This window comes from Ambystoma mexicanum, chromosome 12, assembly GCF_040938575.1.
Source record: "Ambystoma mexicanum isolate Mex_15411 chromosome 12, UKY_AmexF1_1, whole genome shotgun sequence".
NCBI lineage: Eukaryota > Metazoa > Chordata > Amphibia > Caudata > Ambystomatidae > Ambystoma > Ambystoma mexicanum.
The window spans coordinates 459,393,817-459,421,272 of NC_090936.1; the positions used below are offsets into that span (position 1 = coordinate 459,393,817).

General features: G+C 44.8%; 1 protein-coding gene across 3 annotated transcripts in view; it reads right to left on the reverse strand.

Annotated features, from left to right (window-relative positions):
* The window catches only part of BORCS5 (BLOC-1 related complex subunit 5), a 628,004-nt gene that overhangs the window by 498,710 nt on the left and 101,838 nt on the right, over nucleotides 1-27,456 (reverse strand). For all 3 annotated transcript variants that reach the window (XM_069628712.1, XM_069628710.1, XM_069628711.1), the window contains one exon: nucleotides 14,123-14,281. In XM_069628712.1, coding sequence (XP_069484813.1) covers nucleotides 14,123-14,281 — 159 coding nt within the window. The remainder of the gene's footprint in view (nucleotides 1-14,122; nucleotides 14,282-27,456) is intronic.

Consider the following 27,456-nt stretch of genomic DNA (forward strand, 5'->3'; position numbering starts at 1 on the left):
ATACCTGGGCATAAGACTCCACCCGTCACTAGGTGGGTTCCTACAACTCAATCTACAGCCAATAATTGACCGATTCATTAGGGACACCTCCCACTGGCAATCACTCCCACTATCACTATTGGGCAGAGCGGCGCTATTCAAAATGCTGACCCTCCCCAGACTACTATATGTACTTCAAAACGCCCCCCATATAATCCCCCGTGACACCTTCGCACTCATTGACAGACGCCTCCGCACACTGCTGTGGGGAGGGAAACAATCCAGGATCGCCCTGGAGACGCTGCAGCGATCAGTGTGGGAGGGAGGCATCGGTCTACCATGCATTCGCACCTATTACCTTGCAGCCCAGATTGGGGTGGTAAACGACTGGATACATGCTGACCCCACACTCCCCCACATCCGCCTTGAAATGGAGAGCATGACCCCACTAACCCCACTACAGACCCTGTACGCCACCCACGACCAACCCCCGTCCTTACCCAAAATGACACGTCACATTTGCTGGGCCTGGCGGGATGCGCACAAACTGATAGGCTGGAAAGGTAAACCAACGCTATCTCAACCCCTATGGCACAACGCACTCCTCCCAGAAATAGTGAAGATGGGCCCCTTGGGTCACTGGTGCGCGAAAGGGATACACACACTAGCACATGTGATACAAGAAGGCCATCTCCTTGACTTTGAGGCCATGCAAGAGCGTTTCGACCTCGCACCTATGGACCGGTTTCGACATGCGCAAATGACCCACGCCATCCGCACCCAATTCCCTGACACGACGACCATACCCCCCTGTACTCCCATTGAGACCAACATCCTTCCGCAACGCATTACCTCTAAGGTCACCTCCACGATCTATCAAGCCCTTAACTCCTTCGGGGCGACGCAGCTAGATGGGCTCAAAGAAAAATGGGAAAGGGATATAGGTCACATGGAACCAGAGGACTGGGCAGAGGCATTAATGTCCCCTAGAGAAATAGGTATTGATTCTAAACTCAGGCTTATACAACTGAGGGTCCTCCACCGCACATACTATTCACGCACTGCCATGGTCAGATGGGGTGGACTGGAAGATGGGACATGCCTCAGGTGCAAAACAGAACCGGCCACCTTTTACCATATGTTATGGGAATGCCGAGTCTTACAGGTCTTCTGGGAGAGCTGTACCAACACGATTTCTGCCACCCTGGCGACACCAATCCCCAGGGACCCCAAAATGATGCTGTTGGGAATCCGAGGTGAAGTGGATCTCTCAAAACATGATAGAATATTTCTGGCACTGGCACTTGGGACAGTCAAAAGATTGATCGCGGCTAGCTGGGGCTCCGCCGACCCCCTATCTGTGAACCGATGGTGCAATGAGTTGGACAGATGTGCGGCCCTGGAGCGCCGGATTTACAACGCACGGGGGTGCCCCCGCAAATTCCAGAAAATATGGGGTAAATGGCTGGACGCTAACTGAAATGTACAGAGAGGAATAGAAATGTACTATTGTTAACATTGGTTACCTGCCATACCCAACGAATGTCTGATGGCCCTCGGCCCCACCGGGTTCCCTCTGCCTCTTTGAAAACTGCCTTACTATCATGATCTGTTGTATGCCTTTGACTCATGCCTGTTTTGTTGTTGTGTTACTAAAACGTAATAAACAGAATTATTAAAAAAAAAGAATGTTTCACTGAGGATTTGTTTAGCCTATTATACAAACTATTCATTTAATGGAGTACCTCTTGTCTCATGGAGAAATGCCTGCTGCTTTTCAACCATTTCTAAAATGCTAAATTATTTTATATGCCTAATAGTATACAATCTGCAATTAAAACACTTTATTTTTACAGAATTTCAAAGCTTTTCTGACAGCTTTTAATGGAGAATCAGAGGTCAAAAAAGAAATTGTGACAGTCCACTGAAATGTCTGAAAATGTGTATATACTGATTTTCTTAAAGATAATCCACAATCTCTACAATTATGTAACCCACACCTTTTCTTCTTTGGTAAATGGACCTGCCATTGATTTAAAACCCAGTCAGTAAGAGGTCTTATGTATGCTTCTTTTTTATGTTTGCAGTCCTATGTTAATTTCACCAAAGATATTTATTATTTTTAATGCATCTTTAAGTTTCTTTAGCAATCCTGTTTTAAGACTACGATAATGTTCCCACCCCGACATAACCATCATGATTAGTTTCTGATCTTATTATTTGTGATGAGATAGGTGAAGTGTGCACTGCCCTTACAGAGAAGCTTGTTCAAGTAATGTACCTTTTGCTTATTTTACCAGGTTTAACTCTGTATGTATGGCAGATTGTAGAAAGGGAAGTGGTCTGGAACTTTGGTTTATTTTTTTTCTTTATGATGCAATGACTCATTGAAACAGTCCTTGTGGAAATTAACTTGAGTAAAAGAAGCTTTTAGTTAATTTGTATTTATTAATATTTGTATTCAGTTCCAAAGAACTTTAATAAAAATTAATAATTGCTATCAACAATACATTTGGACAAAATGTCCACCTCGTAATACATTATACATTTTCAATTTTAATTTCTAAACCACTGAAACCTAAAAATCGAAACAAATGATTTTTCCGTTCCACTGGAAAACCAGGGGACAATTAAAATTCTCATAATTCCTCCTAAATCTCATAAAATGACACACTGTTTTCCATAATACCTCAAATCACAAAAGATTGTGTACTAAAATTCATATAAAAGTGATAAATAGCTGAAATCCCTTTCTTACCCTTTTGTATAAGGTATATAAAATTCACTTTGTAACAAGCTTGTATTGATAACCTACATTTTCCTTCTCATATGTTACAGACCCTCCAAGGGAGGAACTCTTCACCTTATACATACCCAGCTTAATTCCCTTGTCCTCGTACTAAGTTTGAGTAGTTGTTCCACCTGCTGCCATACCCAATAAAGAGCAATGCCTCCAATTTGGAATTCGGACAATAGATCCAAAACACGACAAACGTAATCAAGTCACAATTATGAACACATTTCTCCAAAATGGTCATATACATTGATCCTAGCCTCTTACATTCTGTAAGCACATGCTTTGCTGACTCCAACTGACAGAATCTCTTCTCCCGTGGTATGCAGAGTCGTGTTCCTTGGAGTAAGAGTAGCAGGAATTGATTTGTGCGTTACAGTCAGCATAAAAATAGTTATCACAGGGCTGGGACTCTGCAGCAAATACTGCTGTGTTTTAGGCAACAATAGGTTAGCCAAGCCTCTGTGCTATAATTGTGTAGGTTGGATAAATGTGTATGTTTTTTGTTCGAAACCCACAAACTGGCCTTGCTGTGAATATAGGCTTTAACAGCCTCAAACTGTCTCCAGCATTCAGGCTGTGGCACCCAACTTATCACCCTGAATAATTCACGATTTAGCTCTTCAAAGTTTTTCCCATGCCTGGCACTTTCAAACTCATAACTTCCTAATTCCTTCAACATCGGGCACCATTCTAGATTTAATGTAAAGGTCCCCCCTCCTCTTGAGAAGCTGTGCGCTTAAAGAGACAATCACCAGTTCAAGATGCATATATTCCATAAGCGTCGTCGGGGGAAGGTTAAGAGCCCTTCGCCAAAAGAACCCCTCTGGCCGATTTAACCACCCTACCTCTATCATTAACAATGCCTCTAACCCATATAATACCATGGGGCAGAAGCATTGCTTGTAAGAGTAATAATATCACCCCCCCCCCCTCGATAGTATAGCCAGCTGTCTGGCAAATCTACACAAGAGGTGCACCAGTTGCCATGCCCTTCTTATTTTGGTGTCCTTGATGGTTATTATTATCACAGATAATCTCCAATCTCAGATACATATAACCAGGCCTCCAGAAAAAGGTGCTTACCAGGCCTTTTTACGCATGAAAATCTTGTAAATACGACAGCTTTATTATTTTCCTGTGTACAATTACACATAATAGCAGAGGGAAATGCAAAGGTCAGGTTAATTGACAGAAACCGGAAGACTTCTTTTGATTTTTATCCAAGTGGATGTAATTGCAAACAGAATGTATTTCATTGAAACCTTTCAAAAAAAGAAACTGCGATGGGATAAAAGGAATGGTTTATTTCTGCTGTGTTGCTGCACATAAAGCAAACAGAAGCACAGTGCATATTTAGTTTCCTAGCATTTTAGGATTGTAAAAGTTATAAGATGGAAAACTAAGCTGGAATTGAAAATTAATATTTTCTAACAAATTATGCTTTTTTTCCCCCCCAACTGAAATCAAACCAGTATTGACCAATTGTATTTTTCAGAGTTCCTGTGCTGTGTACATAATCATGCTAAGGCAGATCATTTTTACACTTATAATTTCATTTACACTCTAATTATAAAAACAGTGTGTAAAATGATGACTTTGCACCATCTAGTTTACATCCATTCAACCTTGCAGTCAAATTGGGTACATTACTATAAATGGTCAGTGGCAGCAGAGTCTTTGCTCAAGGGGAAGTGATTGTCATTACACCAATCACCGGTGTTCTAGCCTCTCAAATCTTCTAGACTACCATTAAAACATCCTAAACTAGACTCTCCAGGTAGTGCAAGCATTTTTTAAAAACAAACAAATGAAAGTTACATTTGTAATTGAAATAGAAACTCAGCAAAACCTGTATAATCCAGACAGGTATATCATTTTATGTAGCACTTCATACATGGTTCGTCCAACATCTAGGCACTGTGATTATTATACCTCAGTCGATACTCAGTTAACCGACCCCTGAAGGATGTTAGCCAATAAGATAGCTCAGCTGGTTGAGCACTCGTTGCTGCGATATGTGTGTGATCTGTAGGTTGCAGGTTCGAGTCTCGGCAAGGCTAACTCAGCCTTTCAAGGTCGATAAAGGAGGCCCGACTTCGGTTTGGTAATAATTGTGATAAATATGTTCTATGTACAGCATTTGCCAAAAGCGCTATATAAATGACCATTTGACCGTGAGATTAGATATAGAATTTAGCACAGAGTCCTTGCCTCTCTGCACTGTCGTATCATAACACATTGGCATACCATTAGGTAGTAATAGCGCCAGGAAATGAGGACTTTCATTAAACATAATAAGGTAATTCTTCTATCGAACCTCAAAACACACAATACAATTCATTCTTGCTTTACTATGTAATTGGCTAGGTTTTTGTGTTTTCAACATTTAGACATATAGAGGAGCGATCAAATGGCAGACCTTAGAGAAATAACGAAAGGTGTATTCTGTCACATGCAGAAAGGTGCTGCATAGTAATGATTTCCATACATTTTTTGCACATGTCGGCAGGATGTCGAATACATTTTACTCTCTTGTAAAGTAAAAAAGTCATTTTTGCTCTCTTCAAATCACATTTACTCTCAAGGTTTAAAAATAGGGAGTAAAATACTCCCACCTCAAAATCTTAACTGGAGCACTGCATATAACTATTACATAATCAATGCTACCCAACCTAGTGGTCATTTCTAGATTATGCACCTTCTTCCCTGTGATCAGCATACTTTTTGTTTTTGGAGATGTTTATTACCAGCTTGCTCTCAAGTGCATAGATAGATAGTTCACGAAGCATTTCATCCCTCTGAAGGTGAGGTCTAACACCACTAAGTCGTCGGCGTAGATACTGGTCACATGTTCTGCAACCAATTTTGGGGGGCAGTTCGATTTAATTAATAGGCGTGGTGGAATATCAGTCAGGTAGAGATTGAACAGCAGGGGAGCCAGCACACAACCTTGCTTGACTCCTCCGTAGTTCCTTTAACAGGAAAGACCCAAAATGTTTCCCTGCGATGTCCAACATAGACAGCAGTCTAAAGTTGTCTGGGATATTCCGGTCATCCTTCTTAAAAACTGGAACAATTAAAGACTACTGCCATGAGGCCGGCACTTGGTGATCGATACAGACCCTCTCAAACATCACCAAAAGTATATTCGCACATGCCTCAGGTGCCTTTTTCAATACCAAATTGGCAGTCCTTGGGTCCCGGAGCTCTAGAGCTTTTCAAGTTCTCCATCGCCACCACCACCGTCTTATACCTAATACCAGCAGGCCACCTCTCACCAATGTAAGGGTCGACTAGCTTTTTAGGCTCGTTCTCCTCTGCCTTGTATAAATGGCAATGCCACTTTTCTTCCTTAATTGGGTTTAGGATATTCTTGATGTGATCGCCCCTGGCTCGAGATAAAGCTTGCCATATGGAGCGCACATTTCTGCTACGAAGCACTTCTATCATTCTTTACCATTGTACACTTTTGATTGAGAACCTCCAGTGGTTAAGCCAGTCTTTATACCTGCATTTTTCTCTTTTTCTCTAGCTGTTCTTATGTCCCAGGATTGCTTTGAATTTCTAATTATCCTGACAGTTCTTCTTAATTTGTGTTTTGCATCTCAAATTGCGATATTCAATACATTCAAATGTCTCTAGTCTGAGATGGTCGTACACTTCCCCTTACTAGGTCCAGAACCATCTGCCACACACTTCAGCCACTCTTCAAATTCGTCTGGGGCGAGGGTCTTCAAAGTATCTAATTCAAACTGGGATGCTTGCAAAACCGCTCCCATGACCTTGTTTACATTTTTGAGTGACCAGTAAATACGGTTACCTGCACAATTACGCTCCAGGCCCCAGTCTATCCTCAAATTGGCTTCAGACCCATCCATTACAATAGACAAAGAGAATAGCATGATCGCTTACTATGAGAAACCCGAGGTGTTTCTCCCAGACTATTCCCGGGGTTCCTTTGTTCAGGTGGCCACGGGAGGGCCATTGCTCTTGGATCCCAACCCTGGGGGCGGACGAGTGTGGGAGGATCACCTGGGCAGGGGGTCCTTAGGGTCTAGTGGAGACACGCCCTCGGGCAAGACATGGTATTCCTTCAGTTCCGATACACCCCTTCCCGACATCCCCTCAGTTGTCATAGGATATTCTCAGCAGAGTCCCACCATACCCCACTGCCTTTCGGTAAGGAAAAGGAGTAAACTACCAGGGAACGTAAAACCCAATAACAAATCCATTCACCCATCAGAATACATTTACCCCCTTCATCATGACGAAAACCTATATGGTTTTTCCACGATTGCCAGAAAAACCTACAACTCCTACAATCCCTAGTTCCATTCAAGACGTCCAACTACTGGAAAGAAGAAGAGGCAGATGGCAGTCATGGGGATTACCCATAGGAATCATTGAGCAATGGATTCCTATAGTCTCCATGTTGTCGCAATAATGATGTCAGGCAGATTCCGGCAAGAAGGGACAACTACTTACACCTGACGCCAATCAACTCTTTCAAAGAGTATAAAAGGTCAGACACTGAGGCACACTCTGAGCAAGCTGGGGATGCTGAAGGAAGCAGAGAAGCCCGGAGGAAGGAGCCAGGAAGGCTTGGAGTGGGCAGGACTGCCAGTACACTGAGCCTGCAAGCACAAGAGAGGCTGCAGTGTAGCGGGGAACCTAACCCAGGACCAGTTGAGGCTGCCTGACCCTGCCCCCCCAGAACTCCTCCACTGGGTAAGACTCAAAGACCCAGGCTCTCAAGGGGCCAGCGGTGAGACCCTGATCTCAGGAGGAATCCCATTTGACCACTGATGCACACTGGGATTTGAAGTCCCAAAATCAATTAAGAGCGAGCCGGTGCACGAGAGAAAGCTGTACTTGCAGGGCACAGGCAAAGGAGACGATGGAGCGCGAGATACCAGGGGGCTGCATCCAGGAGGCTGAAGAGTGAAAGCCCCTTTGTCGAGAGAACGCTACTGCCTACAAGCCAAGGGGGCTATTTAAGCCAGCCCAGCAGAGAAGGAGAAAGATGGCATACAGTGCTACAAGGTTACCAGAGGGCCCTCCGGGGAACACTGCAGAGTTGGGGAGGCGCTGAGGCTGAAAGAGGAATAGCCTTTGACTTCGACATCAAATTGTGAATGGAAGTGGTCCCGCGATGGGTCAAGAAAAATCCAGCGCAGTCGAAAGTCTTTGATTTTTGATGCAGAGAGAGGGACTCAAACCAGACGCAGGTAAGTCCAATAAAACAGTAAAGAAAGCTAGGGAAAGGGAACCTCGGAAGTGAATTGAGGAAGGTTTGAGCCCAATCGAGGGGAACCTTTTTATTGAAGAACGAACATTTATTAAGGAACTTTTGTGTGTAAACTGTGTAAAACCCAAGCAGGTTGATCTGACTAGGATGAAGGAAACCCGAGAGATCAAGCCTCCTGAACTGATAGCTGAATGCCTAAATGCCAAGAGAGCTCTGGAAGAGAGGGTCGACAGCTTAAGGTGCATTCACATAGTTAAAGTGGGTCTGAGCCCGGCGGAAGGGGACCAGGGGTGAACCAGTAAATCACCCGAGAAATTGTACATATGAAATCCTTTTTGTTTGCTACATCAGGCCCTCAGAAGTAAGACACTTTGGCACAGAAGGTACTGATACTGAGATTTTGAACTGCATCCTCATGCTAGAAAAGCCAGAGTATGTGCTAAACTCGAGTATGCTGCCTTGCCCCGTGCTGAAACATGGGGAGGGGAAGGGAAGCCAACGGCTTGAATATCCCGACGTATCATTTCTTGAACACTTTTCTTTTGCATAACATTGTTTCCCACACTACTTGTATTTAAAACTAAGGATTGGCAATAGGTTTATTAGTATAGGCCCTTTTATTTTGACAAGACTCTACTAGGACCACATTATTATTATTTGATGTTCATAGCTTGCTCCCATCTTTAGATTTGGGATTAGATAGGCGTTTTCCAAACCCAATTGAAGTTCAATATACACCCTTGAATTGTGATCACCTGGGTCTGTCGTCTTACTGTTGATATCATGGTTTCCTTGCACTACTCTCAGTGAATTTGATCCCGACCCCTTATACCCTTTCCAAAACAGCATTGCTACCGAACATGTAGTCTAGTGTTGCACAACTCTTCCCATTTTTCCAGGTTGGCTTGCCCAGGATGTCCCCCTTAGTTCTCCCATTATTAGGTGCATTTCCTATTCTTTCATAAATTCTACCCATAGCTTACCATTCCTGTTTCTTTTCTTCTGCAACATATTGCACTTACTCGAAATAGTCTCATAGACCGCACATTCATCGCCACAATGAGCATTACAATCACCCCCACAACAGAATTGCCTCCTGGAGTCTCCTCCCCACCCCATTTTGCAAAAATATCGTCAATGCAGTCATAAATTGTGTCTACATTCTGTAAACCTGGTGGCACGCAAACATTTACCAGGAGAAGGTTTTCCGACCCTTTTCCCTTATTTAGGAAGACCTTCAATGCCATCACATTGTAATTTACCTTGGTTAACAGCATGGGATCAGACTGTGGGCCTCATTACACGGTAGGTGGTAAGGGTTTACCCGAACTGGTAAGGGCAACGGTAAACCCTTACCACCTTACTACAAGGTCCATTTGCGGGACCCGACCTTAATGGCTGGTGTTGACCAGCCGTTAAAGTTGGGACCCGCAAAGGGACCTTGGTGCTAATTAAGGTACCGCAATATGCGGTACCGTAATTAGCCCCTTCCCCATTGAGCCCTATGGGGCAAAAATGGAAATGGGGAAGGGCCATGGAGAAAGGGGGGAATTACCGCCCCGCCAACCTTGGAATAGGGTGGTAATTCCCCTTTTCTCCATGGTGGTATCGGTATGGTACCGGCGGCAACCATGGTGCTAATGGCACCATGGTTTACCGCATTCTGTGTAATGAGGCCCTGTAACTCGTAGGATACACCTATAATAAGGGTATTAGCTTACTTGTTCGAAAAACATTTGACCTTTTACTTTTGACCGAATTGTTTTGATCGTTTTCTTTGTCGAAATTCGGTCATGGTTAATTAAATATATATATAAGGGTGGGGTAAGGGAATAGGGTGAGGGTTGCAGGGTCTCCCCCCTGCATTTTCGCAACCAAAAAAACGACCCAAAATAATGTGGTCAAATGTGAAAAGGTCAAACGTTTTGGACCAAGTAGACCTAAACCATAATAAGGCCTCCATAAAGCCGACCACAAGGACCCTTCTTTGCAAATACCTCATGTAACTAGTAGACATCCACACCTATTGTAGAAGTCAACCAGGTCTCTTGTAGCATAAAAATGTCATGCTTTATAAGGACATCTAGGGACACAGGTTTCTCCAATAGGTGTGCGTGCCCCCTGGTGTTCGAATGTATCCGTTTTTCTCTACCCCTTGTGTGTGAAGAAATCCCTTTAACCAAGCCCAACACTTACCGTTCTCGTGCAATGCCACCTGGAGGTCCAACCTCTTGCCTCCCTCTGTGTTTTGTCTTACCAAATCCCCATTTTGGCATCTCTCACAGCACACTATAGGCTTATCGTCTAGCCCCTCCTTATCCAGGCTGTACCCTAGATTTGACGGCGTAGATTGATGGGATATTATCAGGCTTGCTATTTGCTAATGAATACGAGGGGTTTACCCATTTTCCTGACTAAGGGTTTGACAAACTCAAGGTCACTCGAGTTCAACACTCTGAATATGGGATTTTGAGTAAAATATGCAGGAGTTCACTTTGGTTAATCCTTCCTTTTGTGGAATCCACTGGATCTACTAATGAGGGGGAAGAATCTTTACCAAGGTCACTGGCACAGTCTGTGTCTGGTGTTTGTTCTTTCAGCTAACCGCTGGGGCGCACACACACCACCCAATGGTTTACTCGTGTTGCACTGTGCAGGCTCACAGGAAACTAAAGACTCATTGCTGTCTATGGGCCTCATTACATGTCGGGCGGTCCGGAAATAACAGTGGCGGTAAACCTGCTGCCACTGTTAATTCCGGACCGCCCGATCCCGACTCCTGCAGGCGGGAGGTGATGTTCCCGCCAGGTCTGACTTGGTGGGTTTAACACCGCCCGCCTGCAGGCAGACGTGGAAACACCAGCACCATCACGAGATGGTGCCAGTGTTTCCACTTCCCCATCCTCATCGAGTCCTATGGGAATGGGGATTAACCGAATTCCGCCTCTGGAATTCCCGGGACACCAGGGTCGTAATGCCCTCGTATTTCCGGGAGTCACGGAGGCGGAATGGTAATACGAGTCTGGCGGTAACCAGGTGGTTTTACCGCCTCAGTTACCGCCAGACTCGTAATGAGGCCCTATGTCGTCTATGGATTCCTCATCCTTGTCCTTAAATAACCAGTTAGACAGGGTCCCTGGCCCTCTTAGGGCCCTTCTTTTGCCTCTGGTATTCCCCTTTGTAGTCTTGTGTTTTAGGACGGTCCACCGTTTTGGTGGTAGAGTTTAACGGGTCCTTTTGCATGTTGCTAGTTGGCAACTTGTTCTCCTCAACCGGCTCCTTTATCCCCTTTTGGCAGCTTTTTCCCCCATCCGCCTTTGCTTCCTCATCTGAAGGATTGTAGATTTGTCTTCTATTTCTGGACAAACTGTCAAGGCCCCCAATAAAGGATCCACCATAATTGGTTTCACGTTGGGGGTAGTACTTTTCTCAGTCAATGGTGATGTTTCTCCTGTTATCAGCTTCTCCACTTGCCCAAGCAGATGTGTAATTGCTCCGCCCTGGGAGTGGACTTCCTGCAGAATGGTGCCACAGAGTTTCAGCAAGATGTTTACTGCAAACTGCAGTGTGGCCATGCTCCCGTCAAAACCCCATTGGCTTGTATTGCTATGAGCTGTAAAATTTCAATTCTGTGTGCCACCGGCACTCCGATTACTCTCGTTTCTATACAAGTAGGGATACAGCACTGGCGTGGCTGACAATCTTTGCTTATTTAAAGGCTCTGCATGAATGGAATGTGACAGCTGCTGCAGCAAGGGCTCACTTGCCATGGCTCTGCAGTGTTGGATTTCTGGTGTTATGTTAACTTTAGCTGCGCCTGCTTGTAAGGAGTCATGTAGTGTATAGCATAGGGAAAGGAGATAATTGTTTGAAATGCTTCCAAAGTCTGTGCCAGAATGTACAGAGATCTCATTCTGGATTTTCCCTAACTGGGCCGCTTGTATGGGAATTCCAAGTTCTTGTTCCTGCACCTTATCCGCTCCTCGGTGAAAAAAGCAGTGATCATTCCTCGAATATTTGTTGTTTCTTGTTGTTTCCGTTTCTCTGGTCTTAGACCCCTCCAGATCCACCGCTTTATATCTCCCAGATATGGCTTTGCTCTAGCGTGTTGCAGGCATTTTTATATAGGGTTCTACAGGTGTCTGCCTGGCTAATTTACCCTTGTTGGCTGCTTTTCCAGGCATCAGCTACCACCAAGGACCATGTAGGCCAAGCATCCACCAACTACCAAGCTGGGTCAGCTAGGCACTCGTACAATCAGAAGGGTACTCAGCTGCTCCCCACCACACCTCTTACTGCCATATGTTTTCCCACATTCAAATGTCTACCCTGCAAGCCTAGCAGCGGCTAGCTAGGACTTATACCAGAGGCCAGTGTCTATAGTACTGCGGGGTGCAGTTGCACTCACCGCAAATAACAGGTCTGCATGGATCTGCCAGTCGAAGTCGCAAGGGCAGTAGGGCATGAGTGGGGGTACAACGATCTAATGATTTTGTTGAAGTGTGGGTATTTAACGTAATTGCCAATGACCATCAATAAGCAGCCCTGGCCATAGCCATAGCCATAGCCATGCCATACCATACCATCCCATGGCCTGGCCGGCGTCCGTACCAATTAGTGCCCCCACAGGCTCAGGCTCAATAACAATACACCAGGAGCCGGGTCTCGAACCTGGTGTGGATCTCACACAATGGAATGCAGACACGTGGAGGTAAGCGACTCCTCTTCTCCACAAACTCCATGTGGGGGCTCCAAGTTGCTCTGCGCTTCCACTGCCACCCACTATTTTTGAAATCGAACCCCCTGCCCCTCAAACACCATAGTTCAGTCAGAGCTACATGAACCCAAACAGAAAAATGCAGCTACCTCGTCATAGAGGAAAAGACCTAGCAATGTTAGCAACATCAACTAGTCAAGCCGCACCAATGCTTCTCTGGCCACTTCCGACAGTTAAACACATTTCTGTTCATTGAAATTACACTCAAAGAAAGCTCTTCAAGACAAAACAATTCTCAAAGACTCAGCACAGATTCCTGTGCACACTCTTCCTTTTGGACATTGCCAGCACACAAACCACACCACCTTCGCTGCTCCTTCAAAGACAATCTATCTGTAAAATAAACGCATCAAATACTGCCAAATCCCATCAACTATAGTTTGCGCCAATCGGTAGACTGTAGAGATCTGCCCACTTTACCTTATGCACCCCCAGACGTTAGCTAAGAATCTGAAGGCACTATGCCACTTGAATCCTCAGTATCAAGAAAAAGTATTCTAAGACTTGACAGGTAACAGAGCACCACACAACCTAAAGTAGAACAACTTTCACAGACGCCCCCCAACACTGTCATCCAACTCCATGATCCCGACACCTGTGACACTACCCTGTGAGAAACATGTGTTTGAGCAGGTCCCAGCACACAATTTCCCCAACAGAACCTGCTGTAGGGAAATCAACAAACTGCAAAGGAATTTCTGCCCTGAAATAATGTAGGAGAAGATCATAAGATCCAGCCCCTCCACAGGACCACTCAACTGGCAGATGCTAAACATATATGCCTCCATGCCATGCAGTGAGTAGCACCACATGATCATGTAAATGGCAGATGATACACTTTATAAAAGGTGCCTCACAGAACAAAACACCACCTGTAACAAGACCCACCCCTAGTGCCCCAACTATAGGGTTTAGAAAACCTGCAATTCTTCCCATCAGTTCCAGGGGCTTTTTACCCAAATTATATGATCAATTTAAATAACAGTGCGTTTTTATAAATGTGAAGCAGCGAAGGGCAACCGTGGGCAACATGTGTGGTTAAAACGGAGCTAACCGGTTGGCTGACTTGGTAAATCCATATTTTACCCATCACGGAGCACCAGGCAGAGTGAGCCATCAAGGGATTTTATCAAAATTGCACATGGACACCTTATTCTCAGCATGGCCAGTGGTAGGGAGACGTGCTATAGAGTATGCAAGATTATACACAAGCTCCAACAGGTGCCATGTAGCAGCTACTGTGGCAGTTGTAAAGACACAAATCCACCTCTGAGATTAGAGAAACAATCAGAGCAATGAATGGTGAGAAAGGAAAACTGACCTTTGAGGAGAGGCTGGAAGGTCGGGATTTCCTGCAGTTTGATGACCTCTGGATCGTTGCTGACATTTCGCAAGGACTGGACTCCAGGTGTAACAACCACAATGTCATTCATTTTAGCTCTTTGCTTTGTCAAAGAAGGGGAAGCTGGAGAAGGGGAAGCTGGAAAACAAGAACCAGATACATTGCAGCAATGATATGCATGAGGAAATGCAGTTATACAAGAAAGCAGGTCAAACTCTTATCACACAGGTAACAGTGACTGAACGCTGCTACCTCAGCCCACATACTGAAAGCTGAATAGGATGATAGCCATGTGGTGTAATGGCCCCTATATTAAGCCTGATGACTTCAGCATACATCAAAAATCATGCAACTGTTACATAGATCAGCTCAAGGAGTTAGAATGGATTATCCTAACCACAAACTGGACACCATAGGTACAGGGCAGGATATACGGAATTGCCCAACTCTAAAAAAATTGAAAAGTGCAGGCCTTTTCCCAACCAGAATCCCCATCGACTTCTCCTATAGAGATAGCCAGGTACCTGCGATGTGGCATATCACTGATGGTACTTCTACCATTAGAAAGGAAGTGAAATCTCACCTAAAGCAGGATGGACAATAGTGACTTCAGGCCCATCACTCCTGTGGCAGAGTTAGTAATTAAGTTGTGCATTGGGAGCGTGCAACTTAAAAAACAGCCGCGAATGAGGCCTCCTGATTTAACAGGATCCTTGCACCAACAGTACCTTTGCCAGCAATAAAAAGCTAGCCAGTAGCGAGTACATAATTAGTTAAACCTGCAAGCACAGCTGCAGTTTTTCAGTTCTTTGAGATTCGGCTACAAGTGAGAGCTAATTCTCTTATGAGTAAACAAGAAGGGTATTGAATGTCCAAGGGCAGCGTTGGATGGGGATGCAGCAAAAAAAATAAGAGGGACCCTCACATCTGCAGCCAAGAATAATTTTTAGATTTCACTGTGAAAACCAACACTCCAGCTTCAGATGTTGTCAAGAGGGCACCTGGTGAAATGATAATGTTCACTCTAAATGCTTTTGTTTCTGATGTTCCAATTCCTAGCTATTAAGAACGGGATGGAGACTTTGAAGGAGCTGGAGATTCACCTCTTTATTTTAGGAGTATACAAATATCAGACACTCGGGAACTACAGAGAGAGGGGCATTAACGGCAAAATATTTGCATTTAAAGCTATTTGAAAATGTCTGAACGTTATTGTCACAATGAAAGCCAATAGGGAGTCAATTTAGAGGCAGTTAGCACCTTTGATGAAGAGTGCTGGTAACACAGAGATCTAAAAGGTAAAGTTGATGAGTTTAAATGTGCATTTTTTAACATTCCACATGGGAGAGGCCTAGCTGGCACACTGTGGTGGCAAATAATAGGAGGAAAGTGAATTAGTGCATCTCTTTCCAGCGTCTGAAGTGAGAACTTTGAACAGAAGAGCCCCAATATGCTAGATAAATGTCTTTAAATATAGCACGGAAAAACCCTTATGATCAAATTAATACGTGCAGGGATGGAGACTAATCACGTCAAGGATGGACGTTTTTTAACAATCTTTTGGGTATGTCACTGCAATAACAACAAAAACGGTGTATGTTTATACCATTCCTTAAACTGCCGTATAGAAACACGTAAATTACAACCAATTTTCCATTTATTAAAATTACAATATAGCACGTCAGAAGAATTTCATTTAGTTAAAGGCAGATTAAGTAAATTTAACGTCAACTCCTATTTTGAAAACCTATTATATGATACTGAAATACAAATTGTTCCACTTACATAGGCCATGGTGCTTGACAGAAGAACAGATACAAAAAGACACGAATACATACAAACATTTTCCATTGAGCAAGCAATTTAAACGCATAATTCGAACAATAGTGGTCATTCTTACAAGCTGACGAAATGAGCCGAACTAAAAATCTTTGCCCACGTTTGCATATAAATGATTGCCAAACCTGTCTGATACGCTATAAAAAGCAGTTATACGAGTAATGCTCAAAAACATTTAACAGGGAAAGGTGACACTCGTGCGTGGGATGCTCAGTTTGGTTTTGCTCATACCTGCAGATGTAATGGGCAACTGTTTTTCGCAAGAACTCAAAACACTGGGTTGGCATTTAGCCCTAAGCTGGCACGGTTTAGAACATTGGGCAGTAGTGTATAAGGCTGGAGAGGTTTATTGCTTTGGAATTGGTAAACGCTAGAAGAGAGTATAAGACAATGGGGAGTGGTAAAACTACCCATAATTTCTGAATCAGGGTGCCGGCTGGCCTGATGTTTGGAATTTGATAAAAGGTTATACAAGCAGAGGGGATTCCCTACAAAGCATGGCAAATATAAGGCAAGTGGTATCCCAGGAAAGATAGAATGTGGCTGGAGGGACATATTTAAGGAGATGAAAATGAATAGAATATGAAGTATATTTTAAAGTAGGAATATAGGGTTTGTGGTTCGGTTATTGGGAATACGGGAAGAAAAAGCTCAATTGACGCGGTTTGCTCATGTTGCATAAGTAGGACTGGAAAGATGGTGTATTTTGGGCAGCTACGGATGGTGGGAGGGGGAGAAATGCTTACTCGTGTTTTTGATTAATGATAGATGTTTTTTAATATTTTCTCTTTTGACAAGAAAAGCAATCAATACATTTCATATTAAAAAAAGATCCGTTTGCCATTTGAGCAAAACCCTCTTCAGTAAATATGTGTTTATATGTTCACCTGCCCCTTCTCACACAACACATGGTCTTCAATGCCAGACATATAGCACTCCATGGCGACACTGAGGCATTTGTCGGTTTTAGAATTCTAGGACAATAAAAAATATATCCAGTTGAAACGTTTTGGGTCAAGAATTCAAATCTTTTGATCTTTTTGCTAATTAAGGTAGTTCCCCAGTCTTTATTACTGCTTTTCTGTTGAGGCTTTTGCCATGGGCTCACTTAAGGTTGCAACTCCCCTTTGTTGTGCTGCCTTAGTAGCCCATAAAACTACCTGGACTGGGATACCCAAAGGGTACATGATTTTGTCCTAGGGTGAGGTTAACAGTTAGTATTCTCTCTGTTACAGTTCTGGGATTCACAATGGTATATTTGTCAGGACGACTTCTTAGTACTACTGCTTCAACTTTACCAACTTCACTTCTACTTCATTCACTATGACAACGGTCACCTTTGTCTCGCAGTACTCCTCTTACTTTGAACTACTACAATATTGCATCCATCGAGCACCAGATATACCACCACAGCTTCAGTACTTTGGACTACTATCAAAACTTCGGAGATTTGTACTTTTATACAGGCTTCAACAATATATACTTCAAAGTACTTCAACAACTTTTAGAAGACAAGGCACTCTTTCTCTGAATAACTCTCTTCAAAAGGGGCAGCCTCTTTGCCTCTATTGTCTGTCTGCCACAATAACAATCTGGGCTTGCCTTTGAAACACACTTCTCTCGGTCTTCCACAGTCTCTGGCACCACGGGTTGTGTCAACTTCAAAATAGTCTTTACAAGCAGGCAGTTCCCCTTCCCCAACTTTAGCTGCACCTTTTCTGTCAGCCCAATCAGCACCAGAAGCATTGGTGCTGTTCTCTTAGCTTCAGGTAATACTTGCACACTTGTATCTTAGGCCAGTAAACTGTTATCAACTTCACAGTACAGTTAGATTGCTTCTTAACTCTGGGAAAGGTGTGTTTCAGTGTGACTATGTGGAGACTCTTGGCTTGGGTACTGCTTGTTCTCTTCTTCAATTGTAATACACTTCAACTTCTTTAAATTAAAGGTATGCAGTTTCAGGACAAAGAACAGAATTCAGTCTTTCTTTAGAAAACAAAATTAGCCATACACAACCACTTCTTGATATATTTTTCAAGGTTTAAAGATCGATATATAATTGCATTGCCGGGTAAAAGTACAGGATAGAGTTCAGGCCTTCTTTAGAATCACAGTTCGGCACACGCAACCATTCTTTGATATAGTTTTCAAAAGTTAAGTATTGTAATTCTTTTATTGTCAAGGTTAGATATTTGGTAATTGTCTCGACAGCGTTCCCTCTCCTAAATTAGGAACACATGACCACTCCTACAAGCACAAAGCAGTCTTTTAATTATGGAACAGTGGGTTTAGTCCATGTTAGCTTCGCACATCAGTAAAATGCTTTTCAAGTTGTACGCAAGTGCTACAATTCCATTGTTCAGGGATTTTTAACTGCAATGAACAACTACTTGCTTAAAGTTTTACGCGAGCCAACAGGGAGCTAGATACTGTTACTGGCAATGCTCGCGTAATGTTAGAAAGCCGTGCTTCACTCACTGGCTTCTTATACACTTGTAATGCGGGTTGCACAGCATTCCCGACTTCTGCTACAACTTCTACTGCTTCTGAATGAATGAATCATTGAACATTTATAGGGCGCATATCCAAGGATCCAAACAAAAATGCATCTGGGTGCAGCTGGTATTTAAGGAAATGTAATCAGCAGTGATCGCAAACATTACTGAATGAGTTTTGAGCTTTTTCCTAAACTGCTCCAGCGATTCCATTCTCCTTAAGTCAGATAGGAGGTTATTCCAGAGCTGTGGAGCCATACATGAGAAGTATCTGTTCCCATAAGTGACTGATTTTGAGAATGGGACCGTTAGAAGGCCTCCCTCCGATGACCTCAGAGATCAGCCCGGTTGATGAGGAACGATTTTAGATGAAAGATAGGCTGACCCCAAGCCATGAATACATTTAACACAAGACAGTTTTAGACACGATTCGCTGCTGCACTGGGAGTCGGTGAATACTCCGGCGATAATGGGAGATGGATGCCTTCTTGGGCAGTGAGAAAATAAATCTTACTGCAGAGTTTTGAGCAACCTGCAGTCGCTGAACAGAGTATTTAGGAATACTGAGCAGAAGGGAGTTACAATAATCAAGCCTCGAATTTACAAGGGCTCCAATCAGTGCGCACCAAACACTTTTCCGAAATGAGGCATTAAAGGCTTCAACTGTTTAAGTTGGTAAAATACTGTTTTAAATCTGTCCATTGCAGTTCATATTTACCTGCCAGATGCAGCCGGTGTTCTTAAATTTTTGTGAATAGTCTGGACATTAAAAAGAGACAGACAAAGAATTGGCATAAGGTTTCCTAGTATATTTATAGGCCCAAATACCATGATGTCCGTTTAGACAGATTTAGATGCAACTTATTCTCCAACATCCAGGTTTTGATTGCCTTGGCACATTGTAAAACGTGGGCAGTTGCGACCAAAGTGCTTTTTAGCCGCACATAGAGTTGTGTGTCATCCGCCTAAGAATGATATTGTAGGTTAATGTGAGAAAAGATTCAAAAGTGGGCGGATGTACACAGTAAAAAGCAAAGGGGACAAAGAAAGTACTCCACATTTAACTGGAAACAAGCCAGACCAAAATGGTCCCAATTTGACCTGCTGGTTTCGATCCATCAAGAAGGATGAAAACCATCCCAGAGCCTCCTCAGAGACGAAAGCAACTGGGGAGAGTCTGGAACGGAGGATCTTGAAGTCCACGGTATCAAAGGCTGCCGAGAGGTCCAGCATAACAAGTGTTGTCACCCTCGTCGGGAGCCCTCAAAATGTCATCCCATACTGTGATAAGAGTTGACTTCGTCCCATGTTCTGGTCTGATCCCTGACTGATATACATCCAGGATGCCATGCTCTTCTACAAAACTATGAAGCTGCATTGTTACTATCATCTCCAGGATTCTTGCAGGCCAAAGAAGGCCGCCAATTGGACTATAGTTTGCCAAAGTCTTTTGGTCAAGGGATGTTTTGTTTAAGAGTGGAGTAAGATATGAGTTTCTTAAATCAGGTGGGACACTTCCTTGACGCAATGAGGCACTAACTAATGAATGGGCAATTCCACTTAGAGCTGGTACATGCCTTTTGACCAGATATGCAGGAATAGGGTCATAAATGATATTTGGAGATTTAAGCTTTTCCATAAACTGCCCGTAGACTGACGGGAGAAAATGAAAATGTGGGGGACAGAGTTTTTAAATTCAGTTGGATTTCAGCATTACTAGTACCAACATTAGTAGTACCATCCTGGCACTGTAGGCTCTGGGAATCAATGTTCGTACAAATTTGACTGGTTTGGTCTGAAAAATAGACATTAAAATCATTAGCCAATTCAAGTGACAGAGAAAGACTCTGGGTAGCACAGGATGGAGAAGCGACATTCCTGATGGCAGAAAACAGGGTATTTGACTTATTTTCCACCAAAACGATTTGCTTATGTATGTAAACCGATTTGGCGACAATAATGTCTTCCTTATAAGCTTTCAAAGCAGATTTGGCTACTAGCCGGTCTTCGGGGTCTCTAGTTTTAAGCCACAGCTTTTCTTTCGATAATTGGTTTTAGATATTTTTAATGATTCATTATACCATGTGTTTTTTACCATTTTGGAATATTCAATAGGGGCAATTTCGTCGCAATTCTTTTGTAAACCGGCCATAAGAGCCACTTTAGATCAGACTGTACATAATTAAGGCTGGTCAATAAATGTTCACGAGTTACAAGGTCCAGCTTTTTCTTTTGATGCGATGGTTGTGGTTTAATGGGCAGATTACTATGGAGAAAGTAACTAAGAAAATTGTCTGACCAGGAGACTGGAAAAGTTTCGGATGAATAGGAGTACCCCTCTAAAAAAAACTGGATCCAGACAACGGGCCTCATTCTAACTATGCTGGTCCGGTAAAAACAGTGCCGGTAAGCCTACCGGCACTTATAGGACCGGCTCAGTACGACTCTCCGGATGGGTGCCGTCTCGCCCGCCAGGGTCAGACCTGGAGGGTGGAACGGCACCCGCCCGCAGAGTTTCACGGAAGCACTGGCACCGTTATTAACGGTGCTTCCGTGCTACCCTTTCCCATTGAGTCCTATGGGACTCAAATGGGAATGAGGATGGGGATTTACAATTACCGGCGCCTGACTTCCAGGAACGCCAGGGTTGTAATCCCCCAGTGTTTCTGGCAAGCCAGGTGCTGGTAAAATTTGCAAGTTTGGCGGCAACCTGACTGTTTTACCAGCGTGATTGCCACTGGACTTGTAATGAGGCCCAATGTCCTCCAGAGTGCTTAGCATCTACTGATAATACCTCAAAGTCATATGAATATAGTATGTCATTAAGGTGTATACAATCAGGACTGTCGGGGCTTTGAGACCAAATATTAAGATCACTGAGAATAACACGCTTTTTTGGAAAAGTGCCTCTGTGCCAAGATAGGCATCCAATCTGTTTAAAAAGCTGCTCGGGAACCCTTTGTGGTCTGTATTACAGTATTGTATGGCATGAGTCATTAGGGAAAGTACGCCAAGAATATCAGAACCAAGAGTCACATTTTAGGGTGTGGACATAGAGTAGGTATATAGAAGATTTAGCAAGAATAGCGACTCCTCCCTTGTACATGTCTTGATTAACCCATTTAATTTGGAAATTGTCTGGGACCAATAAGTGAAATTGTGATAAAAGTGGTCAGTAAACCACGTTTCTGTCACAAAAAGGTGGTCCATCCAGCTGAAAGGTATTAATCAATTCTTTTAGTGCAACAGCATTATTTTTAAGGCAGATTGTGTGTTAATGAGTGAGGCGTGAAATATATGGTTGCTTGTGCCTAAATGACCATTCTCTGCGTTAGAAATACCCAAAGCATGGATTTTGTTCCGTGCACGCAAAGTAATTGACCCGCAAGCATTAGTTCTTAGATTTAATGTGCACTCAGCAGAATATTGCTGCAACACCCTTAAAAATGGGTCAGTATAAAAGATTTTATAAAATGAAGCTCATTAACTCGGCTTCATACCATATAGCTACGAGAGTATAGCACTACGCTCCCGTACGTGACATGGACCAACACAGACTGGCTTGCCCCCGACGCGCTGACGCTTCTGGCTCGCCTAGGACCCACACCCTTCTCAAGTAAAGGGGTCTCTGGTCTGGCCACACATTTTGGTAGTTCCTCTTGCTACAGAGACCCACAGCTTGATAAGTGCTTATTACCTTGGTCTCCTGCAAGACCACAGCTCGGCAACCACAGCAGTCAGGTTAACATGGAAATAGACGGCTCTACTGCACGTCTTCCGCTGCACAGCCTCTGCACTTCAGGGTTCAGGGTTCGGGGGAATAGGAATTCTCGCAAAACAAGCAGGTGACATCTGCTGTCTCCACGTTCTGACGTCCCTCTTGTTCGCACACTTCTGCTTGGTTTGCCACCTTGTGCCTTCTTCCTTCTGCTACAGCTCGCATTCCAGCCACAGTTCCAGCTCCTTCCACACCATCCAATCGCCTGCATCTGAGAGGGGCCTTTTATAACTCCCAGATTCCTTCAGGTGTGGACTATTAGGCCTAATTGCCCTACTATAGCTACCTCTTCAGCCCTCTTCCTCGTCCCAGTACTTCTGGGAGTATAGGACCAGTAGTCCCCATAAGTAAAATGTGTTCTTTTAACTTCTGCAAATTGGCAAACAGCCATCAAAAGTGTGGGAGCATGGGGAAAGTTAAACAGGGGGCCATCCCAATCTTCCTGGTCTGCAATCCCCGGACCTCCGACCCTCCGACCCTCCATGTGATCCTCCCGCAGTACAACACCCCCATGGTCAGGATCAGGAAGCGTCTGCCTTTCCATGGCCACAAGAATGACGGTCCCAGACCAGGTTTCTGGGAGGAATCATCACAAATTCATCACAGCGAGGTGCAGAGGTGAAAGGGTGGAGGAGCATGATTTGCGAGCGATTAGAGAGGAAGGAGGAGATCCAAGTTAGGGCAGTGTTTTTGATTCCTAAAGAGTGTAGCCTCTCTGGGAGAATGGTGTGAGCAATGGTATTGAAGGCGACAGAGGGGTCAAGGAGAAGGAGTACAGTGCATCCCTCTGCATCTGCCGTTCTTTTTAGATAGTCCCAAATGGACACTAAGGAGGACTCCGTTCCTCGGAGTGCTCTGTAACAGGGTTATGCAGGGTCAAGGAGGTTTTTGGCTTCAGTGAAGTGACCAAGTTGCTTATATGCTGTGAGGTCCAAGAGTTTGGCCATGAAGCAGTGTTAGAAATGGGGCGGTAGTTCTGAGGAAGGAGTGGGACGAGCGTGGGTCTGTTGAGGAGAGGTTTGATGTAGGAGGTTTTGAAGGCTTCCGGGAAGATTCCTGATGTAAGGGATTGGTTAAGGATTGAGTGTACGACACTGCCTCCACAGGTTGAGGTTAGAATGTTTTGAGGAGGGTGTGCGGGCAAGGGTCCTCAGGGGATACTGATAAGCAGCTTTGTGCTAGGAGCGAGAGGAACTCCAGGTGTGAGATCAAGGAGAAAGAGGTGAAGGTTTGCATCAGGGGGGGAGTAGGGACATGGGATGGGAGGTGGGCGGGCAACAAACAAGGGCATTATTTGTGTTTTTGTATTATGGCAGAAGTTCTGTCGATAACCATGTTATGAAAATGTTCTATTAAGGCTTCACATAATGGGAGTTGCTGGCAGAGGGGTTGAGCAACCCGGTGATTTGAATTCAGTGAGGATTCTATGCAGTTCCTTTGTTGGGTTGCGAGAGTTCAAGATTCTGTTCCCATAGAAGGCTTTTTTTGTTTTTATGATTCCGATCTATAGGCCCTTGTTAGTCTTATCGGGGGTGGGGGGGGTTGGGTTGGGTTGGTTCTCCAGGTCCGTTCCAGATGGTGCTTGCGGGTTGTCAGAAATTTGAGGCGGGTGGTGTACCACATGGGTGTGGGGCCTTATCTCCGAGAGGTCTGTTTTGTTGGCGGGAGGGGTGTGAGGGTGCTGGAGAGCCACTGGTCGAAGTGTTTGATGGGGTGAGTGGAGGCCTTGCTGGAGGGAGAATATTGGGAGCGAGTCGATGAGGGAGTTGTCTAGAACAGTGGTGATAATGACTTTTTTCCAGAGTGGGGTGAGAGGTTGAAGGTGGCCACGCGTGGTGTTGGGAGGGGGGGACAGTGTTGAAGATGGTAAGGAGAAGAAGATTTCTGAGTGATCTACCATGTTAGGGGGTGTGGGGGCAGGGTGGATATGTTGTTTGTGGCACTGAAGACCTCATTTAGGGTGTGGCCTACAGCGTGGGTGGGCAGTGAAATGCGTTGTGTCAGGTTGAAGGCTTCTAGGTTATCTGTGAGAGAGTATCATGGAGTTTGAGGGGGGAGTCAAACCAGATATTGAAGTCACCTAAAATGGCGAGTGTTGCATGTAGGTTGAAGGTAGTTGACAGAGCATCGCTGAGTGTGTCTGCAAAGTTTTTGTTGCAGCCAGAGGGTCCGTAAATGAGTAGGAAGCTGTGCGAGGTGGAGGGTGATAGTTGTAATTTTACACAAAGGGATTCATAGTCTGTGGTGTTGGCTAAAGTGTCCTTGATCAGCAGAGGAAATTGGTGCTTGTGTATGTTTGCTAGTCCCCCACCTCTTCTTTATCTTTTCTGAATAGTCAGGTTGTAGCCGTGGTGGAGGCGAACTTGGGGGGAGGGGGTGTTGGGGGGGGTGGTAGGGGGGGGGCAACAACCTCGTGTGCAATGGGCTCGTAGTCAGCAAACCAGGTCTTTGTGATGAAAATTATGTCTGGGTTTTCGTTGCATAGGGTTAAAGAGGTTACATTTGTTTTTAGAGACTTTTTAGAGACTGACCTGGCATTGATGAGAATGCACGAGATTTAGTGGCTCGAGCTGGACGGCATGTACTTTCCTAGGTCGTGGTGGGGATTGTTGAAGGGGTGGGAATGATGGGGGTGTGGTGGCAACAGGGTGAGGGATGGGGAGACCAGTGGAGGGCATTGTGGGTGGAGGTCGACAGTGGGGGAGGCGGGAGGAGGGGAATAGTGCTAAAACCGGGTTGGATGCCAGAGGGGAGGCTTGGGTGCTATAGCAAGGCGGAAAGGGTTGGGATCTGGGGTGGAGCACGGGTGATACTAAGTGGGCCTTGAGGTGGCTGAGGCCTGGGCCTTTTCGTGTCTTTCGTGCAGCCAATGGCGTGTGGCTGAGAGTGGGGAGGGGGATAGGTCTGTTGAGTTTAGGGTTTTGGCAAGGGCTGCAGGGAAGTGGGAGTAGGGGGCGGGGGGCCACGTCGTTCGGTAGAGGTGAGACGTGCGGACGCATGTGGGGTGGCCATGGTAGAGTTGGAGTAGGAGGGTTGGCGGGACTGGGTAGGTGGTTGGTTTTAGTACCCGTGTGACGTGGAGCTTGTCCGGACTGTCGGCAGATTAGGAAGCACAAGCCACTGAGGTTGCTAATGATTCTCGCTAAGATGGGGAAGCAGGGACCACTGACAAACCTTTGTTTGCCTAACTGATGTGACCGTGGGTTGGAGAGAGGTGTCTTGAAGGCACGATGCCGTGAAGGGGGTGGCAAAGAGGCGCTTCTGGACACTCTTCTTTAGAGGTGAGGAGATGAAGCCATGGAAGGACATCAGGCTGGGGAGAGAATAACAGATAGTAAATATGGCAAAAGGGGAGGGACGTATAGGGTGGGACTAATGTGGACAACCAGGTAATGGTCTTACCTCGAGTCCAGCCCGGGACAGTCATGGAGACTCCAAAAATAGAATGGTAGGATGTAGAATGTTGTACTGATGAAAAAACTACCCCATCCTTCATGGTGAGAAGTTGGAAAATGTAAGGGAGGCATGGTATCACAAGTGAAGACAGACACAAAATGTACAATTTGTAAAACCTTCATTAAAGTTTCTGGGTTCGGATAAACTCCTTTGCCCTATAGCTAGGATGGTAGTATTTTCAACCATCAAATAATAAAATAGAAACAGTCCTAGTTGAGTCTGTCAAATAAAAATGGCCTATACTAACAAAACCTAATGCCTGCCCTATCTCTTGTACAAAAAGTGTGTAAAGGAGGACATGCATGTAAAGGAAAATGAGTGTTCAAATATAAAGAATAAATGTGGCTGAGTCAGCTTTCCTCCCCACGTTTAGACAGCACAGAATAAGGCGGTCCCCGTAGGCAGGATGATCACTGACTCAGGTTCTTAACACAAAGACAGTTCAAAACGTGGACCGAGGCCCGCCTGGCCTTCCACATTAAAGTCTCTATTTCCAGCTTTTTAAACACAGTTCAACAAAATGTTCATGCCGGTCCCCCTCTGATGGGCTCAGACCTTTTAAAGCAAAGGTACAGAACGTTCCCTTCCCTAGGCTTAATTTGCCTCCTTTAGGGGTTCCCTTCCCCTAACCTATTACACTTACAGTCTCCCTCAGTCGGGCTCGGACCGTTATCCTGATTTCAAAGACTTTCAAATGTGCGTGGCATTTTCTACAGACCTCCACAGGACCACTTTGACTTTCACAAAAGTTCAACGTTCACCTTTTTACTCTCCCCTTTTCTCGATCACTTTGCATTTACAGTTCATTCACTTTATCGCTACAACCATTTGACCTTTCACAGAGACCTTCGAGTGGGCTACTTCACGTCGGACCACTCCGTTACTCAGTGTTGCTGGTTTCATAGTTATCGTTACTTCAAAGTTAATTCACAGGTCTGCTCTTCTTCGTTCCTCATCCACACTCGTGCAGCCTTCAATTGTGCGATACAATGTTGCACTTCAATCTTTCCTTAACACACACTGGTCTCTCATCGCTTGCCAACTCACCGGCTGTGTGCGTTTCTTTTTTGCCTTTACAGTTTTTCCATTCACAAGTCAAGGTTAGTACCACAGGCTTAGCCTCGCCTCCCCAACTCTGCAGTTCACCCGGGAGGATCCCTGGCATCCTTGAAAGACAATGCAGTCTTTGTTCTCCTTTTCTTCTCCTCTCCAGGGGTCTCCCTCAGCCGGGCTCTGACCCCTCTTAATTTGCACGATGGACTTCAAGTCACAGAATGCACTTCTTTTCGCTTCCACTTCGCTAGCTCCCCAAAAACGTCATTCCAGCATTTTAGGGGCTGCAGGAGTTCAAGGGGATAACAGTTTAGGTCAGGGTCTCAACACTGCCCCTCAAAGACCTGGGCTTCCCCATTTTGCACAGAGTTGGAGCTCTGATATGGGCACTGCCAGGAAACCCCCAGCTGCCCCTCATTTTGGCTCCCTAGAGTTGGCACTCCCTTGCCACTCTGCAGCCTCCCCTATACTCACGGGCCTAGCAATTAGGCAGTCTTTGGTCCTCCAGGCATTCCAGTGCATCTCCTGCGCACATTTTCCTCCTGGCCTCTGTACCCCATATAGCATCCCCAGCTTGCTCAAAGTGTGTTTGTGTGTCCTGCCTTTTATACTGAGGGGGAGGCTTAATAGGACTGAGGGGAGACCGACTGTCAAGGGAGGCCTGACCTTGCCTGTCTCCATTAGTGCGACAG